The sequence below is a fragment of the Acomys minous genome (genome assembly GCF_964271855.1).
Source record: "Acomys minous genome assembly, chromosome: 3".
Classification (NCBI taxonomy): domain Eukaryota; kingdom Metazoa; phylum Chordata; class Mammalia; order Rodentia; family Muridae; genus Acomys; species Acomys minous.
Window position 1 is genome coordinate 134,854,550 of NC_140485.1, and position 20,971 is coordinate 134,875,520.

General features: G+C 40.2%; 2 protein-coding genes across 2 annotated transcripts in view; one reads left to right on the forward strand and one right to left on the reverse strand.

Annotated features, from left to right (window-relative positions):
• Positions 1-20,971, forward strand: part of LOC311593307 (endogenous retrovirus group K member 6 Gag polyprotein-like) — a gene marked incomplete at its 3' end in the record, with an annotated part of 427,545 nt that overhangs the window by 55,297 nt on the left and 351,277 nt on the right. The window lies entirely within an intron of this gene.
• The window catches only part of NOX3 (NADPH oxidase 3), a gene marked incomplete at its 5' end in the record, with an annotated part of 58,841 nt that continues 50,563 nt past the window's right edge, over positions 12,694-20,971 (reverse strand). Inside the window, one exon of the mRNA XM_084774516.1 lies at positions 12,694-12,888. Within this exon, the coding sequence (XP_084630642.1) occupies positions 12,762-12,888 (127 nt within the window). The 3' untranslated portion in view covers positions 12,694-12,761. The remainder of the gene's footprint in view (positions 12,889-20,971) is intronic.

A 20,971-nucleotide genomic window follows, 5' to 3' on the forward strand; every position in this document is an offset into this window, starting at 1 on the left:
AATCTATGGATTGCCTCTCAGCTTTTAGTTTGAATGCCATACAATTCCAGTTGTCTATTTTTGTGTGCTAATGGAATCCTATCTAAAATATCCCAGCACTTGGGAGGCAGAGGCAGACAGAGCTCTGTGAGTTCAAGGCCAGCCTGGTCTACAAAGCAAGTCCAGGACAGCCAAGGCTACACAGAGAAACCCTGTCTCAAAAACAAACATCCTTAAACCAATGTCCTAGACCCAAACTACAACTTTTCCTAATATTTTCTTCTGGACATCTTTCAGTGTCAGGTCTTGCATGTAAGTCTTTTTTTTTTTTTTAAATCAAATTTGAGGGTTATTTTTGTACATAAGGTGTGACAGGGTTGTAGAGAGTAACCAATAGCATTGTCAATAACTTGTAATTTTTTTGTACCTTATAAACTGCTTAGGTCAACCACTGAGGAAATATGTAACCCATTCCTATTACTGGGGTTTTATTTGGTAGCATATGATGGATAGATGGGATATTATTTCCTCATTTATATGTTCTAGGGGAGCTTCATCCCCGCCTCTCTCTCCTCCTCCTCCTCCTACACACACACACACACACACACACACACACACACAGAGGAAGCTTCTATAGTAGATTTTCATATATATTACACATTATATATAGGTATGTGTGAAATATATGTAGCATGTTCTATGATATTTTTGAAACATTCCTATCTATATCAAGATACTGCTGGTCTTGCAAAATGAATTTGGGAGTGTCCAGCCATCTTTATTATTTGGAGAAGAGTCTGAGAAGGATTGTTTTTTTAGGTGTTTGGTTGAACTTGGCAGTTAGCCCATCAGGTCCTTAGTTTTGCTTTAGCAAGAGATTATCTTTATTACTAATGATTCATTATTGTTCTGTTCCGATTTCCCACTTCCTCCTAATGTGGTAGGTTGCATGTTTCTAGCAATCTGTCAATTTCTTTAGGTTATCAAATTTGTTTGTGTAGGTATCCACAGTAATTTCTTGTGATCCTTGATATCTCTGTAATATCAACTGCAATGACTATTTTTCCAGTTCTAATTGTTTAAAGATTTATTTATTTATTTTTATTTTGCGTGTCGGTGTGAGCTCCTGTATGTATGTGTATACCACATGCATGTCTGGTGCCAGAGGAGGCAGAAGACAGCATCCCTTCCCCTGGAAATAAACTTGTAGGCGACTGTGAGCTGCCACAGGGTACTGAGAATAGAACCTGGGTTCTCTGCAAGAGTAGCAAGGGCTTTTAACTGCCAAGCTATTTCTCTAGCCCTTTGATTTTGTTTGAGCCTTCTATTTCTTTGTCGATCAGGCTTAAAGGTTTGATGGTTTTGTTTATTTATTTTTTTCCCCTAGAAACAGCTTTTAGTGTCCTTGATATTTACTGGTGTTTTTCTAGCTTCTCCCTCTCCCGCTTTCCTCTCCCCCTCTCCTCCCCAACCCCATCTGTTCTGATAGTTTTTATTTCTTTCCTTCTCAGCCGAGGCTTCCTTTGTTCTTTTCCTATTTCTTGGCATACAACCCCAAGAGTTGTTTATTTGAGAACATTCTTTTTTGATGTAGTTATTCACTGTAATAAAATTCCCTCTCAAAACATTTAAAGATTTTTTTTCTTTTTGACCCTTTCAACATTCCAAAGCCTATTTCTTACTTTCCACACATTTGTAAATCTTTCAGAATTTCTTTTTCTAAACTTCTACTTTCACTGTGGTCAGAAAAATATTTAACATTTATCTCAGTTTTCTTAAGTTTGTTAGACTTGTTTTGGGGTATAACATGTCTCATCCTGAAGAATACAAGACCATTGTAAAATTATGAAATATAACATGTTTATACAAATTTATAACACATGTAACACAAATTTTAAAGCTAACCTAGGAAATAAATATTAAGGACATTATTGATACCTTACTTTTTATTTTATCTGTTTCTATTCTCTCTTCTTACCAGAAATCATTAACATTATGAAATTAGGATTTGTGATTTAATTTTTATATCATTCCCTATATTTACAATCTGCTTTTGGTTATGTGTGTGTACATGTTTATAAATGACATTGTTTTCCTTGCTACATAATCAAATTGAATGATTCCTTTAGATATGGTCTCATCTACAATGCTTTCCCCCTCTTTTCAGGATTGTGAAGTATACCCATGTTGTTCTAATTCTGGGAGAGGCAAAGTATGGCCCGTGGGCTCAATCCATCTGCTGATTATATATAGCCTTGAAGCTAAGGATGATTTACATTCTTAACGAATTGAATAATAAACAAAACCAAAGAAGTAGATGTGACAAAGGCCATATGTGGCCAACGCAGCTTAGAATATTTATGATGTGGCCTTCTGAAGAAAAGCTTCATGACTCTTTTCTAGATTTTTTTCCTGCTATTCTTATCTCTTTGTTCTATATATGTGTAAAAGTTAGCCTGTCAAGTTTTGTGGAAAACCTTTTTAGGATTTTGATTGAAATTTATAGGTTGTTTGGAAGAAAATAGATGTATTTATGGTATCTTACTTTTGATATATATGTTATCCATTTTTATAACAAAAATCATTTTTTTTGTGGCTTAGAATAACACATGTTCTTTATCTTGCATTTGTTTTAGGTCAACCATGGAATATCATTGGACTAAATCACAGGCTATGTCCATTTTCTGAACCCTTTAGAGGAGAGCATATGTCCTTTCATTATGATTTCTAAAGGTTCCCCACAGTCTTTAGCCCTCTTTATCTCTGTAGACAACCTCTACTTTTCTTGTTACTTCTCCTTCTTGGACTCCAAGCCTTCTGCCTCTCCTGTCATTTATAACAGTGCAGAGATAATATCCGGCCAGTCTAGTTAATCAAGGCTAATTCGTCACCCCCAGGGAAAAGTCTCAGCGCAGTCATAATTGTATCTAGAATCTTAGTTCCTTTTTGCAGCATGACATCATCCATCATGGGTTCTAGGGATCAGGATGAGGACATCTTCTGGAGAGGCATTCTTTTTTTTATCTTCTTTCTTACTATGCACCTATCTAGTGAGTCTGTCAGTTGGTATGCATTCTAACACTTGCATTTTTTTTGTGTGCCTTCCCTGATGAGACTATTTTTCATTTGTTTTACAGTGATTTTAACTGCTGGTTGGAATGCTTTAATAATAGCTGCTCTACAACTCCTTTCCTCATATCTGTGTCATCCTGGTGTTGGCGCCTGCTTACTTCCTTACCTTAATTGAGCTTTCCTATAGCTTTGTATGACAAAAATGTTGGAGTCTTCCCCATACATTTTGAGAACACTCTTATTTAGACCTTCTATTATAGATGGCAGTTAGCAGGTTTAGGTTAATAACACACATCCTGGCCCAGTTAGAGACTTTATGGCTCAGACTGTCAGCTTAATTTTCAAGGGCATTGCAATGTCATTTTGATATGCTCCACTGTTCACCACCCAGAGCTGATCTAAAGCCCACACAGTGATGCTGACTAGAGCTCAATTCACAAATGTTTGGTTGTGTTGTCTCTAACTGGGTTATTATAATGCTCTCCTGGGAATAATTCTAAACCTCACAAATAGACTGAAGATTCCTCGTCTCTGTTTTCTTTCTTTTAAAAACACAAACCAGACCCCCTAAAATTTCAATCTCTAACCTCTGCACACCTCCTTTAAGTGCAGGGCTGACAGGGTGGAGGCGGAGTTTGGGACAGTATCTGAGTGACACCTCTAGTCAAAGCAGTAAGGACAGATGGGATGGATTCATCCACTCATCCTTTCTGTTGTAAAAGTTCAATGTGTTTTGTTATGTATATTGGTGTCTGTAGCAGAAGTTTCGGTATCATTAAAAACTCAGTTATGTTATGTAAACATGTCTTTGTTTTAATCCAAGGTGTGGGATATGGGGCTGATTTAGATTGTCCACTTTTTTTTGCCTGGTGTGGGCTCTGAGAGGGGTGTTCTCTTTCCCAGCTGCAGGTAGTTTAATTCTGAGGACTCTGGAGAGGGAATAAATGCCAGAGCCGGGAGAGAGACGGGGGCTCTGAGAAAGGAGGATGGTGCTGCTGCTGGTTGTTGTTTTTCAGTTGGACAAGGAGTAGCTGGAGACTAACCCCAAGGAAGCTGATCAGCAGGACATAGTCAACCACGCCCCTTCTCCCAATGAACCTTTCTCTCCTATCTAGTATTGGGGTGTTGGAAGAGATTGGGGTGGAGGAGGGAGAAAGAGATATAAGAAGCCCAAGTAAAATAGATTAAAAAAACAATAAAAAGCACCTACAGTGTCTTATAGAGTTAGAATTGTTCTTACACTTCTAAGCATCTTAAAAAAGTAAATCTGACTCCTGAGGTAATCTTGCTGGAGATCTGAAGAGGATGTGAGAAGGTTATTGCAAAGCACGTGGTGGCCACTCTTTCTGTTGTTGGGGGTTGGGGCAATTTAATGACTAGCCTGATCCTGTGTCATTATTGAGCTGATGCCTCGAAGACTAATGAGGAATTTTTTAAAATAGTGATTTGAAAGTGCTTGAAACTTACTGAAGAAAACCCTTAGAGAATTCTTTCTTCCATCCAGTTTAGGAGAAAACTGGAAGGAAGCAACTTGATGGGCTGTGGGTTTTTGATAAATATCATTAGGAAAACAATGTAAGAGTTGGCAGGAAAGAAAGGGAGAGGAGATAAACTCTTAATGTGCTAATATCTAGTAGACGTATAAAATTTTTTTTAGCTTATTTGTGAATGAGGTGACTCATATAGAAGAAAACATACTAGCCAGGATCCATCTATCTTCAGGAGAAGGCTGGCCAGCTTGGAACCTGGGGTTTGTCTCTGCCAACATAGTAGATGGATTTTACTTGTGTGTGCACTTCCCTGAATGTTGGATGAGTCACATTAATAGTATTAAATTAGAAGTTTTGATTGTACATAACTCAGGCCATGTGAGCATAACCTATTCTTTTTTTTGAAGTAGTTATCAGAAGTAAGAAATAAATAACATGTTAATATAATGACTTCAGGCAAGGCTTGGAGTCAGTATTTAGGGATCTAAGGGTGATGAAGAGGACTTTGACTTTCTTAATGTTTATATGGCTTATATCTGTTAGCAAATGAAGGTGGCAGTAACTGAAATAATAAAAAGTGGAGGAAATGTGGAGTTAAGTGGAAAGAAAAAAGAGTTTTCATATATGAACATGAGATACTTATTATTATTCCCAATGGTGAAGCAGGCCGTTGGGATGCCATGGGGAGTCAAGGGAGATTCTCACACTAGCATTCTGGTTTGGGGTCTTATCAGCAAATAGATGGTGTTGGAGGTCATAAGGTTTCATGATATTACTCAAGACAAGAGACTAGACAGAGAAAGAGACGACCGGGTTCGAAGACACAGCGACGCTTGGAAATTGGGCAGAGGTCTCTGAGACGGAAGCAGAGAGATGCTTATGTCACAGAAATCAACAGAACTGTTTCTGAAAGTAAGCTGGCCACTGATTTCAGCAGCTGATAAAAATGCAGTTGCATTTTACTTCTTGGATGGAGGCCATTGTGGGCCTTGGAAATAGCCAAAGTTGTGGAGATAATAGCCCAGCCAGTGCGTGATAAAGACAATGCTGTGGGGGTTCACCCTCCGAGTGTTGCACACATTGGGCAATAAAGAAGATAAAGGATAAATGTGCTCTAATACAGCTTAAAGGCTTGTGCTTGAGAGAAACGTTATGGTTTGAATTTCAAAGGCTGCCCACAGGCTCATGTTTTGAATATTCGTACCCCACCCTGAGTACTATTTTGCAGGTGGTCAGGCATTTAGAAGGTAGAGCCTGGCTAGTGGAAGTAGCTCCCTAGGGGAGAGCTCTTGGAGATTATTATCAGATCCTGTTTCCATCGCACTCTCTTGGCTTCTGGTCCATGGGGAGACTTGCTGCTCAAAGTTCCCACTGCCATGGAGAAGCTAGTTGTATCACCATGCCATCCCCGCTGTGATGGATGGAGAAGCCCAGGAGCCATGCACCACAGTGAATCTTTACCCTTTGTATTGATTCTGTCAGGTATTTTGGCCACAACGTTAAGAAAAACTATGAATACGAAAAAGGCAAGGGCCTAGGGGATGGTTCCATTGGTAAAGCGATTGAGGCACAGATATGAGGACTTGAGCTTGCATCTCCAAACCTGATGTAAAATCTGGTGCAGTGGTGCATGCCTGCAGAGATAGATCTAGGAGGATCCTTGGAGCTGGTGGGTCGCCAGCCCAACGGAATTCGTGAGCTTCAGTGTCAGCGAGAGGCCCTGTTTCAAAATGTGAGGTGAAAAGCAATGAAGGAAGACACCCAAAGTCAACCTCTGGCTGCCACAAGCTCAGGCACATACATGTGCAGTCACAAACACACACATGCACGCACGCATGCGTGCTTCAGGAGCGTAGTGGGAACAGAAGTGTGACTTGGCTTCTACCCCTTTGTTCCTTTGGTGCTTTACTGATGAAAGCCTTACTTCTGGAAAGTACACTTTCCTTTCTCTGTTGTGCAGATGTGGATGAGCTGTGAAAGAGTCACGAGGGTTGACTTTCTTTGTCAGGGAGGAGAGCTTCTGAGAGGCTTTCCTTACGGAGTGCACTATCAACACTCCTTCACCTGCACAAAGGCATGAGAACTCGATTGACTGCAGAGTGTAGAATGGGGCTAGGAAATCGGATATAGTCTAAGTCTTGGTTAAAAAAAAATAGAGGACGGAGGGCAGAAAGAAAGAGGGGAGATGATAGATAGATAGATAGATAGATAGATAGATAGAAAGGATAGATGATAGATTGAAAGATGGATGATATATATATGATAGATAGATGATAGATAGATGATTGATAGATGATAGATAGAAAGAAAGATGATAGAAAGATGATAGATGATAGATAGACAGATAGATGATAGGTAGATAGATGATAGATCTATTTTACATCATTTTAGATATGATGAGTGGAGGAAAATAACCCACAATTTATTTACAATATGGAAGAATCAATTAAGTATCTGTAACACGACTGTGTACAAACTGTGACCAAAGTAATTTGTCACCATTCATGCTTTGCAGAACATAATGAGAACATTACCTGAATAAGAGAGGAATAAGAGACCAAGTTATGAAAGAAACAGAATGAACACATCAGCATGGGAGCAAAAGGGATGCTGAGGCCCAAGGCTGGGAGCAGCACCTTTACACAGCTGATTTCAACATCTGCAAAGTGTAGAGATGGAATAGACGTTACTGAAAGATTAATTATAACTCCAAACCTGAGATTCCAGAATGTAAGAAATGATGAAAACAGAGGTTGTGTTTGCTTGTTTATTTTCTTTTTGTGACATAATGTACCCTGAACAGAGAGGAGGAGGATATTTATAATTTTTCTTTACTCAGCTTAACTTGAATACTAGGATTTATAGTTTTCATTGAAAAACACACCCTTGAACACTGTCCAGATTCTATTGGTAATATTATATAGCACATCTACCTAATAATTATGTTGTTTTCTAAAACAGGAATTAGTTTGAGTTCCAACAGTAATACATTTGGCCAGTAAAATTTTGAAGGAAATAATGATATAAATAAAACATACAAAGAGATTATAATCATTAGAATAATTAACAGGATGGGAAAGGATCCACCACTAAAATAATTAATGTTTTTAAAAAGAGGAAACAAAGGACATACAAATGTATTCAAGTATTGGATATACGAAAACTTTCTTTGAAATGGAGGAACCCCCACAGCAATGTAGCAAAAAATCATGTGAAATGTTTGTCAAAATGTTCTGAGTCTCAAAGATAAAAGAATTGCTTAACCATGAAGGCCGGAAATTAAAAAAAAAACTTAAAGAGTAGAGAGAGGCAGAGGCAGGAAGATCTGTGTGAGTTTGGGGCTAGACTGGTCCACAGGGTGTGTTCCATGGCAGTGAGGGACACACAGAGAAACCCCGTCTTGAAAAACAAAACAAAACAAAACAAAAGAAAAAATGTTTTATTAGTGTTGGTTTTGTTTTATGAAATAGTTTTCACTATGTTGCCCAGGCTAGCCTCCAACTTATGGGCTCAGGTGACTCTTTTGCCTTAGCCTCCCAAACAGCTGGGACGATAAGTACAGTCCACTAGGCCATTGCAAAAGAATTTATCCCAGCACTATACAGATTCAAGGCTAGAGGGTGCATCTCAGAGGCTTTCTATGCTGTGTCTTAACTACAACCTCACTTTTTAATCCCAAGGTTAGGCAGCCATCCAGTGGCCCAGATGAAGGCTAGACTCAAATTCTAGACAGCTGGGTAGAATGAAGTATACACTATTTTTCGGGAAAAATTTCCCAGAAACTCAAAATCTTTTTTTCTTACGTCAGTCCTACTTAAACTATACTAGCTAGGAGAGAGGCTGACGTATATGGTCCTTATGTCCCCACCAAGCATTCTATCCAGGGAGGGGCAAGAATAGTCAAGAATAAAAACATAGGCAAGCCATGCTTTTGTTGTGAGAGATCTAAAGTTGGGCCTCGCGGTGCAGGCTTGCAGTCTGTGATGGATGAGAAGCTAAGGCAATAGAAATCAAAATTCAAGACCTGCCTCCATACGCCGCCACCACCTGCCTCAAAACGTTCTATATTTTTATGCTAACGTTATTTCAGGATTACAGACAACCCTAGTTCTTATTGGTATATGAAGTATTAAATTAGCTACTTACTGGGGAGTATAAAAAGGTGGAGATATTTGCAAGAACATAGTAAACTCAAAGAATCAAAATTGTAATGAAATTATCATTAATTAGACCAAACTTATAAAAAAAATCTCTCTTTACTTTTTTGGATACAGGGTCTTACTACAAAGTCCCAGGTGGCCAGGAATTCACTACATAAACCAGGCTGGCATAGAATTTTCAGAGACCCACTCACCTCTGCTTCCCAGGAGCTGGAATGAAAAGACACGTGCCCCTCAAGCCTCCCATCCCTAACCCAGAAGTGATTTCCAGTTGATAAGCACTTGCAAAGGAAAAATCTGTCTTTCTCAGTGGAGTCTTAGTAGGTACACAAATCATTCTTGAGGGCAGACGCCATGCCCAGCAGTAAAGTGTCAACACAAAGTGAACTCAGTGGCAATTTTTGTAGGTTCCTTGTCCCATAATCCTTTGTCTGATCACTAATTTTATTCTTTTTTTATAAAATTTACAGTCTTTTGCATACACACACACACACACACACACATACACACACACACACTGTGGTTTCTTTTGTTGTGTTTTTAATGAGATTTTTGTGTGTGCAAATGTGTGTGTGTCCCTGCGTCTGCATGTGTTTCTTATGCTTTTTCTTTGGCTCTTTTCTTCTGTCCAGTTGTTTTGCTCGATTCTGGTTTGTTTTATTTTATTTTATTGTATTTTTAAAAATTATTTTTAGATGCCTGTTTATATTCTAATAAAGGAAAGAGAAAGAAAAAGTATGAATTTGAGTGGGCGAGGAGTGGGGGAGGATCTGGGAGGAGTGGGGGGGGAGGGGAAATCATAACCAGAACATATTGTCTGAAGAAATTATTTTCAAGAAAAAAATAGAGAGAGGAGTGAGCTCCACACTTCACCACAGAGATATAGATGACAGAAAAATGTTAGAATGATGTCTACAGAGACCTGAAGGGGCCCGAATATGGTTCAAGAACAGTAGAGCCCAAGATCTGTTGAGTGAAAATGGAGCAGACCGATCTCTCAAATCAAAGCAGAAAGCACAAGTCACTTGAAAACTTCTTCACACTTTTCTTCATCACCCCAGAAATTAATCAATAGCTTAGGTTCAATCAAAACGCGAGAATGCAGATGTTATGCTAAAAGGGAAGGTGCGTACAATGGGCCATTTAAGGTCACCTCCTCTGTTTGCTTATAGCACTTAACAAAGGCTACACACAGCAGTTCTTCTGTCTTTCCAACCAAAATAAGGACCACAGAATGCTTGATTCCAGCATCCTCCCATCTTGCATGTTGATGCTGTTTAGTATTTTAGCCCTTTTATATACTAGAAATGTTCTTTCAGGCATTGGGGAGATGGGTTCCCCAGGTGCCCATATGAAAAGCATGTGATTGTAACAGGTGCTAGGGAGCAAGGGACAGGGTGATCCCCAAAGTTCCCTGGGCAGCAGACCTAGTCAAATTGCTAGATTCAAGCTCAGTGAGACATCCTGTCTGAAAAAAACATCATGGAGAGCCTCTACGTATCTCCACCCTACTCCCACACAACCATTCACAATGAGCCTTTTATTGTCCTTTTTAGTCCATGTTTAGAGATTCTGACAAAACAATTTTTTTGTTTTGTTTTTAGTTATTTTCCCTTGGGTTCATCACTTCTCTTTGGTGTCTTGGTAAACTGAACTCCCTCCCCCCTGAGGTAAGTATATCCTTAGGCAGGTAGTCCAGAGAGGGAGGACACATCCCTTTGGCTCTACCTGGAAAGCCTGTATTTTGCCTTCATTTTGGAGTGGGGGCCCAAAGTAGTCCACTGATAGTGGTGGGACAGTCGTCCTTTTAAGACAGAATTTTCTTAGCCTGGGGTTGCTAGTGACGTCCTGAGACCGCTGAGGCCACACTTGTTCTCCAGCAGGGAAGCAGTTCCCCTCTTTGGTTGCTTTAGAGAATCCCCTTCCAAGATGGTTTCTTCCACACACAGGAAGTTTCCCCTTCCCTGCTTCTCTTGTCTGCTGTTCTCCTTCTCTCTTTCCCACTTTATCCCTCCCCTGCCTCCCCAGTTCCCATTTCTTTCTTCCTATCACTACTTTTTTTCTTTTTTCCAAAATTAAGAACATTTTAATTTAATTGGAGCCTCGGTTAGCATAGAAATTAATTTGGAATAAATTGGTATCTTCAGAATGTTTAGTACTTAAGTTTAGTTAACACTGCTCGTAAGCATTTGCAAATGTCTTCTATTTATGTTTAATGTATCAAATTACCTTGAATATTTTTTGTGGAATGTCTCTATTCTGAATAAATTATTTCCCTCTTAATTTCATTATTTCAGCATTACAGAAATCAGATTTTTATATTTATTTCTGTTTGGATCAGTGAGAATCTCATAGCACATGGAGTTTAAAAAAATGTTGAACAGTATCCCCAGAAATAAAAAGAAGTTTGCATTTTTTATATTTTACCAGAAAAAGTTTTATTTTATTAGACAAAGTTGGATGATCGAACAATACATTTTATTTCCAAATAGGCAAGGAGTAGAATAGAAGAGAATAGAAAAGTAGTAACTGAATATGATTAACAAGAAAAAATAATGTAATTAATTTTCTGGCTAAAGGTTAGATTTGGCTATATAAATTTTTAGCAATAAATGATGGTTGAATTAAGTTTAAATGGGAAAATAATTGCATAGGATGCCTAGATGTCTCCCAGTTAGAGTTTCAATAATTATGTCTGTCTGTCTGTCTGTCTATCTATCTATCTATCTATCTATCTATCTATCTATCATATATCTGATGCTTTCAGATACTGAGAAATTCCCAAGCAGAGGCAGTAGAAATCATGTGTGAGATATTATTGAATACACCCCATTTCCCCCTATAGAATATAAGAGTAAATTCACGCTTGAAATTTAAAAAATTAATCTGATAATAATAGAAAGCAAACAATCAATTTGTATTTTAGAAGAACATGGAAAAGCTTAAGTATCTGCCTGGTGTCATAAAATCAAAACATGCCAGACCAATTTACTTCTTTTATGCTAGTTCACAATGATAATAAGCACTTGAAAAGCTCAGTCTACGCTAATTTCAGCAACTGCTTTTGTGGTATTGTATATGGTGTTTCCTCCAGAAGCTAAGAAAATATGGTGTGGTTGACAGTTCCCAGTGGCTGGTCGTTAAGCAGTCCCAGATGGACACTGATATTAACAGGCATACCGATGTCAAATGAGTCCTCTGAAATCAATAATTTGATATAAAGCCTACATAAAAGATTGGCTATACCACTAATAAAGTCTGTCGATATTACTAATGCATCTACTTGTTGCTGTCTGGGGCTAAATAATTTTTGAATCATTCTTGATAGGTTTGATGAAATGCTTATGAAACATTCATACTGGTGGAGAGAACTCTAAGGTGTGAGGGATGAGTTGCAGCCAGCAACAGGGCACGGGAAGACTAAATCGATGGAAATTTCAAAAAACATTTTCAGCTGTTTTGTGGGACAGAAGTTGAATTGAGGTATAACTATTTGTTAGTGTTGGGGGGAGGGCAGGGTCTGGAAGGAAGAAGAAAGGAAGAAAGGCGAGAGGGAAGGCAAACAATTTAGTTTTTATGTATATGTCATACAAGGTGGAACAATGTCAGTGTTGTATCCACTTCTAATCACATTTGATTAGCATTAAGTCTATGTCTCACAGGCTAAATCTGGCTGGTGTCCTGAGTTTAAATAATCATGATTTCTACATTTTAGTTAAGTGCGTGACTACTCATCTCTATGCCCAAACTGATTTTTGCATTTTTAAATCATCAAAAATACAAGTTTCATGACATGAAAGATGACGTGAGATCAACCTTCAGGGGCCCCAAATGAATCCTTATGACAGCAGAACCCAGCCAGCCTATTCTGATGTGTTCTCATTTGCAGCTGTTGTAGAGTCTTGGAACCACAGCGTGGCGTAGATGAGGCTAAGAGCATACTGTGCATATGGTCCAAAATGGTTGCTATTTGGCCCTTTGTGGAAAAAAAAAAATCTCCTGACCCTTGACCAATCTGATTGCAGCCACTTGCACAGTGCGTTAGGCGTACCTCCAGCGTCTAGAAGTTCTCAGTGTTGTAGTAGAAATGAACGCCCCTAGGGTCCGCTGATGAGTACAAACGACACATCTTTCGAAGCGTCTTTGACATGGCTTTGGGTCCACAGAAGAACACGCCAATGTTGCTGCTGCAGGACAGATAAGAAAAGGAGAGAGTGTTACAGAAAGAAGACATGGAGGTCAGGCTGTTTATTTATTTTCTTATCTGTAAACTCCCCCCCCCCTTTTTTTTTGAGTCCTTCCTGGATCCAGCACATTGCTCCAGTCAAGCTGTCCTGAGCCCTGTAATTCCCAGAATCACAGGAGCCAGGGACCCAGGAGGACAGAGGCTGGAGGGGCTGTGACAATAGCACAGGGGAGTTGTGTTACAGTGGGCTTTTGGTTAGGGGAACTTGATGGGCATCTTCCTGGATCTGGATCAGTTCCCTGAGAGGATGATCAGGACTTTTGACTCTGCATCTGCATCCCACACCTGGGATAGTGTCTGGCTTACGTAGACAAAGACCAAGTCTTTGCTGAAGGAGTGAATAGATGGCCATGTTGACTATTGCTTGCATGGTCTTGGGCCTGGAGGTCTTCTATACTTCATATAAAGATAACAATTATATTGTATGTTTTAATGAAAGCAAAACAAGATAGCATACCCCAAAAGTTTTAAAAAGGGTTCACTATGACTAACATCTTGCTCAACCTTGCCATTTTTATAGGTAATAAAACATATATTAAAGTAATAACAACTTTATTTATTTCTCCTACTAGAACTGAATTTGCAAAGGAGGCTTAAATCAAGAGCTGGGAGGGACAGAACGTTGCTGAAAATGCAGCCTTCCAAACAGTGCGATTTCTGACCCTCCCACATCACAAAATAGCATGGAAGACACAGCTTTGCATCACATCACAAGAATGCTGCAGTCCCTTGTGACTCTGCTCCTGTATAAACAAAGTGCTGGTTTGGGGGTTCATAGCACCTCATGACATCATGACATGTCTGGCCCTACTGGAAAGTACAAAGGCCGTAGCTTTCAGCCCCCCTGTCTTCTATTTTTTTGTGCCCTGAGGTATTTTCTTTTCCTAATCTCCAGCATAAGCTAAGGTAGTTACTCTAATCGAGATCAAAAATACCCATATTACCGTGTATAAAATCATTAGGCAGCTTGTTAAAATGCAGCTTCTTTGGCTGGAATCCATGAAGAATGTGTTTGGTATGAAGCCAGGTAATATTGAGGCAGATGGCCCTATGAGCCATCCTGCCTCAGAGAAATCCTTCAGATCCTGGGCCAGCCCATCCTCCAGGCTCTCTTCCTTCCACCTGGCTTTTGTTAGTGAGTGCCTGGATAGCGCTTACCCCTCATTGCTTATACAGTGGCATGGTTCTCTGCCATAGATCAGAGCCCTATTTGACCAAAGTGTTCTAGGAGTGTGATGCCCATGGCAGAAGGTGATGGTCTAATCAGGTTTTAAACTACCTTCAAAGGCATTCACCAAATGGCTTCATTTACAAATGAGAATATATATAAAATGTATATATATATTAAGTGTCACTTTCAAAGATATCAGGAGCATTAGAGAGCTTTCTTCTCAGGATCTCCTCGGTGCTCCCAGCTTCTCTCTGAGGATGAAAACAGTCATGGCGGGCCCTGCGCTTGGTACACGGAGGGCCCTGTAGCTGTTAGTTCTCAGATATCAGTATCACACACGTCCACAGGGCTTCACCTGCTCCACAGAGCTGAACAGAAGCTGGGACATGGGGTGTGAACACAGAGGCTGCTAGAGAATTACAGAGATTGGTCTTTTGAGTTCTGGGCCAACATCTAATGGAAGAGGTCAGGCAAGGCCGTTCCCGATGAGCAGTTACAGCTTTGCTTTGGGTATTTCAGTTTCAAAGGTGCTGTTATGGGTGACGATATTTTCCCTGTCAGCATGAATGTCACCAAAGAGGTTGGCACTGGCCTATTCCGAACAGGTTGGGACTGCCCTTTCGTTTGTAGCCACAGTCACTGTTTTGGGAAGCTGGTGGTGTTCTTTGCTGGCCTGCCTTTAAGATCTCCTTTCAAAGCGCTTTGGTTGTGGGCTGCCAGGTGTACCACTGGTATTCCCAGTGGCTCACAGCTCTCCTGCCTCTTTGAAGTTGTGACTGTTGCACTGTGCAGTTCAAGTCCAGAATGTCCTCTAGCTGTCATGGTAATGACACTACCAGAAGGTCTCACAGAGGCCATTTGTTGTCTGCCCTTAGCTGTGACCTCATGGTCAACTCTTTTTATACCATCTCCCCTCACATCAATGTTCCCAAGTCAGGCGTTCTGTTTCTCCCCTCGCTTTTACCAGCCTTGGCATTTACGGCGCCGCCAAGCATAGGGCTTCCTGACCATGAATGCATCTCATAAACTATGGAGCTGAAAGAATCTGCACAAAATGGTTAAGACACAGTTGTGGCAGGTTTCTTTTTTCTTTTTCTTTTCTTTTCTTTCTTTCTTTCTTTCTTTTTTTTATGAGGCAATGGACAAGTACAGTGGAGCCCTAATGGGATTGCTAAAGAAAAAAAAATCTTCTATAAAAATGTAATTATCCACAATTGCTTAGTGTTAAAAAAGAAGATTCTGTGCAAAGGAAGTATAGTATAAAAGCACAAGCCACAGTCTCTCCTCCACTTTACAGCCTGCAAGCTGCAGAGCTTGCACACGCACCCGGAGCTGGATCAAGGATAGCGTTAATGACAGCGACCAGTCTGAGTGGCTGACTTTGATGAGAAACGGGCAGACTTCACAGATCCACAGACTTCTTCTAAGCTCTGATAAACAGGAGAGAAGGTTCTTTCCCCTTATACCTACCCCTTGTATTTGTTAAATAACCACTATGCAATTCTCTGTGGGATTTATGGGTTCCCCCCTCAAAACAGTTGAGCAACGCCATGCATGAAAAGCATCCAAGATATCACCCACCAGGAGATTTGAGCCCAGCAGATAGATGGGCGTGTGGGTGTGCCTGGGAGTAATCTCACCACCTCCCCAGATTCGCAGATTCCACTGGCACGGAGCCCTTCTCTCTTTAAATTGTATGTTTGTTTTTATGTGTTGGCTTTTATGCTTGGTAAGTTATAACCCTGTTGGGGCAGACCCTAAACCCTGTTAAAAAAAATCAAATTACTTTATACCCTGAGTGTGCTCTGCAAATAAAATCGATAAACAGAAGCTTCCTGCGGATTTATGGAGGCTTAGGACGAAGGCACCGAGGGCTACAAACTCGGTTTCAGACAGTGGACACACAAGTTCTGGTTAAGCTTTCCCAGTGAGTGTTTTTCATTAGAAATGCCTCCAAATGATTTATCACATAATTACACTTTATACAGTGCCATCTTTTTCATAACCACAGAGGACAGTTGTGCTGGCCAGCTCTCTCCATTTGTAACCCATGGCCCAGTCAGTGCTCAGCAGGCAGCCGCACTGACTTGCTCAGAATGGATGGTGGTCAGCTTTAACTGTCAACTCCATTTAGAATCACCTAGGTGACACACCCTAGCAAGAGGTCCGAGGGTATTTTCAGGGAAAGTTAACCGAGGAGAAGGGAAGACTGGTCATATGGGCTGGGGTCTCAGAGTGAACACAAAGGATGAAGCTAGCTGAGCAGAGGCTTTCACCATTGCCCTCTGCTTCCTGACCACGGATGCAGTGTGAGCAACACCTCCGCTCCTGCTGCCATGGTGAGTCGCATCACACACGCCGCATCCGCATCCGCATCCGCACGTGCACACCATGAACCCAAATAAACCCTTTCTCTCAGAGTTGCTTCTTCTCAGGTGTTTGGTCACTGCAATAAGACCAGTAACTAATGCGGTGTTCTCCTTACGTAGTTAAGCATTTGGGGCCACAGATGTTACTAACAAAACTTAGGTGTGCCTCTCTTTTGCCCCACTTCCCAGCAACTGTCTCGTGACAGATAAGACAGTACGCTTAGGAATTTCGACTCTGTTTTTCTCTACCTCACCGTCCTTTTACTTATTCATGCTGACCAGCAGATATGAGTGAATAAAGCTGTTGCCCTTAGTGGGGAGGGGGTGGAAAGGAGGAGGAGGAGGAGGAAGGGGAGGAGCCAGGGGGGAAGCATGAGCACAAGACGGAAAATAGTTGACTCATATTGTTGGGTCCCAGAAAATGGTGGAACAAGTTTTCTCCATCCTATCTTTTCCCTTACCCTTGTTCCACTAAGACATATAAGGATATAAATAACACAAAAATTTCCATAACTATTCATATTCTGTAATAATGACATCAAGGTGAGTTTACAAAGTAATAAATCTACCCACTGTTTACTTATGTCCTTAGTCCCCCTGCAACAAACAATTCTAGTAATTTTCATTGAATTTTTACTTGCCTATAACTAGTGAGCTGGATCCCTCTGGTGGAAAATGTACCATTTAGGTATGGGGGCAATATTTCCACCATCCATTATGGTCGCTTTACTTTTCCTATAAAGCTATAATTTATCATGTGCTAGATTTACATTTAAATCTATTTCTTTGAGTGTACTGAACATGTTAGTCATATAATGAATATTTAGGATACCCTGTTAGATAAAGGACCTTGTATGCTATAATCAGGATGCTAATTTCCTAAAAATATCACTTAACATTTTTGCACATATGCACGTACAAATGAGCATTGAAGGGTGAGCACACAAGCAAATGTGATTCCAGATGGACACATTTACTCGATTTAGTAAAAAGGTATTTTTAAAAAAACATTTCTGAAAACAATGGGGGTCTAAAATACATATATGTCATGTGGATTAGAAGCCCCCCACTTGTATGGTAAGTTGACACCTTCTTCATGTCTGGGTTGGGTTCCTCTGTCCTAACAAATGGTGACATTTTTCTTTGTTGTTCCTCCCCCCTTCATTATTAAAGAATCGTTCCTACTGAAGTTTTGAAAACTGGGCAAATCTTGAAAGTTTTTATGGTAATTAATTACATGAAGTTCACACCTATAAGGCATGGTGAAGATATTAGCAGATAAGTCAAAAGCAGCAAACTATAAATATTATCTGAAGTGTAAGATCAAAGACTGAAGCCCTACCGAAAAACCTCTTAGTCAATTAACTAACAGCAGCTGAGCCACAGATCTACAAGGGTGAGTAGATGTACAATGTGTGTTTGTCAAAAAAAAAAAAAAGCTAGATATGACATAGCTATATTTATTTTCACTCTGGCTGTCTTCCTAAAAGTGATGTTCTGGTTTCTGAGCACTTGTCTAAAGGTTGGCAGCATATTGAGAATGCTTGCCGAAAATAAAATGTATCTTCATGTTTGTACATCACATTTCTATAGATTAATAAGTCTTAGGTGTCATACATGCATTAATTAACCTACTGTACCTTAAGGGGAAGGTGACTTGCATTGTCCTTTGACTACTTTTCTGCACTAGTATAATGGATGTAATTGGCAATTGTCACATGCATGAGAGTTTGGGCATTGCAAGAAATGGCTTCTTTAAATATATACTTATTTGCTATTTGTTGAATTTGTTGATTGTCTTTTAGAACTATACTCATGTTTTTGTAAATCAACTGGTATAATTACCCAAATTAATTACAGATAAATACAGCAGAATAGCCTTTCCTGTTTTCTGCTTCCAGTCTTTGATCTATTTTAAAATTGTCTTTCCTGGTCCTCATTTGTATTCATTTTGTTGCCATCAATTTGTTTCTCTATTACTGTTATTTTTGCAATTTTCTGGTTCCTTTAGAACTTGCTCAATCCGCTTTGATCTGCTTCCCTTAAAGCTTTATTTTTGGTGCTGTTTTTCATGTTTTATAAAATTGTTTTTGCACTCCTCTCCCTTCAGTTCTTTTGATTCAACTCTTTCTTAGGACAGGAACAAACTCTAGCTTTGAGTGAACAGGTAAATGTGATTACAGGAGTTAGTGCTAAGCATGCCTAGCTTTGTGCTGATAAATAGCAATGGTTGAGAGCCTACTTCAAAGGCCCTCCAGAACAAAGGATCTTTTCAGAGGCCACTAACAAATCCAGCAGTTCTTCCTGACCCATCTTTGCCAAGAGATACCAGCTAATGGCAGGATGAGCCTGTCTTGTGAGAGTAGCCAAGTGGGCTTGGGAACAAACATCTCCGTGACATAATAAGGGGAGAACACACTGTTTATCGCTCTAATAACCATCTTGAAAAAATTAATGTTACTTTGTCCTTTGTGCAGAGCAGTGATTGGATTGTGTGTTTCATTTCTATCTGGACAAAGGCCAGCATATTGCAATACTTCTCAATATTAGATTTTCTTGTTTAAAAATTAGATTTTATTGGCATTCTCCTTCTGTGATTTCTTCATTAAAAGCTTCATTAAGCATAAATCTCCTTTTACACAGAAGAAAAACAAAAAAATTATTTTAAGGAGGTCATTTTAAAAGTCTCCTAGAAGGGTGATGCTGAGCTTGGCGCTGGAGATTTGCTGTGTTTCAGGGACCCGGCATTGCAGAGATGAAATAATGATTGATTTTGCATGGATTTATCTAATATTAATTATATTGATGCTTGAAGCGATTTAATAAGCCAGTGTGTTCCAGAGTCTCAGGCTTTTACAAATCTGATATGAAATCTTTTTTTTTTTCCAGGTAGAAAGTAGTCAGTAGTGCCTTGGTTCTGAGGTGACTTAACTCCAGGGGTCTCTGCTCTGCATGAAGTCATGCACCAGAGAAAGACAGCAGGCACAGCTACCATGCTGAGGTGCACAGCTAGCTGTTGTAGGCAGTTGTGTGCCCTGATGGTATGTTCTGATGCGGGTGAGCAAGTTCCTGATAATGGATCGAGACAGGGAAAGTGAAAGCCATACAGCTTTTCCAGCTTATGTAAGACTGTTCTCAACTCCCGGCTCTTTACAAACATGAAACTGGCTCAACCTCTCGGCTCTACAAAACAGCATTTTCTGAGCAGGGATTGCGCAAGGCTGGTTTTGCCTTCGAGTTCTTGACATTCCGTGTTTCTGGCTCACACCCTCCCACTGAAGAGAGATAATAAACTGAGTTGAAAGGCCTTCTCCAGTGGGCTGCAAACTTTATATCGTAACCAAGAGAAACACAGTGCAACGTCAGTGCAGGGAAATCATACTAAAGACTAGGGCTAGCTGCATGAATTTAAAGAGGTGTGTTTCCAAAGCCTGCAGTTTGAGGATGGGAGATACTCATAGAAAAATACTTGCCCTGAAACTATGAAGACCCCAACTTTGCTCCTCAGTGCTTATGGAATAAAACCCAGGCTTGACCATGTGTGCTTGTTATCCCAATTGCTAGGAAAACAGGTGAATGTGTGAGGCCCATTGGCCACCTAGCCCAACCTATTTGAAAATGGGGTTCTAGGCTAGTGGGGAGTGACCCTGTCCAAAACACGAGGGGTATGTGGTACCCAAAGGATGACACCCTTGGTTGTCCTCCAGTCTCCACACATATTGTTGTTGTTTCTCCCTCACTCTCACACTCATGGAGCCAGCAGAAAATTCACTTTGTAATTAATAAAAACTAAAGGTACAAACTTGCCCCAAATTATATTTTTCTCCAAGAGGAGAAAAATAGGAACAAAAACTACTTGGGTTTAAGAGCATATAGCATGATAACTTCTACATATATTTTTTTTCCTTTTTTAAGGTCATTGCACATGAAATTATTCATTTTGCTCTGGACAAGGACCCGGTAGGTATAAGGTGAGGGGCACTGGTCCCAGGGTCTAGAGAGGTTTGAGAGTTTGAGACCCAGCACCCATTGTTGGAGAAGGTACTGAAAAGACCCAAGTTCTGAGTGTCTTGGACCACATCCATGGGGGCGGGGAAAGCAGGGTGCTAGGCGGAGTACAGATAGTGATGGGGGGTGTTGGAATGGAGTCACGTGCTTGGAGACAAGATGGTATTCCAGAACTGGATTCAAGGCTGGAAACCAAAAACCACCAAGGCAAGAAGCAAAGTAAGCCTTTAATCCCAGCACTCAGGGAGGAGGAGGCAGGTGGATCGCTGTGAGTTCGAGGCCAACCTGATCGGATAGTCAAGGCTACACAGAGAAATCCTGTCTCAAAAAGAAGAAGAAGAAGAAGAAGAAGAAGAAGAAGAAGAAGAAGAAGAAGAAGAAGAAGAAGAAGAAACAAAGATAACAACAATAACAACAAAACAAGAGCGTGCCAGGATGACAAGAAAGTGTGTCCAAAGTCATTTACCATGGGTTAG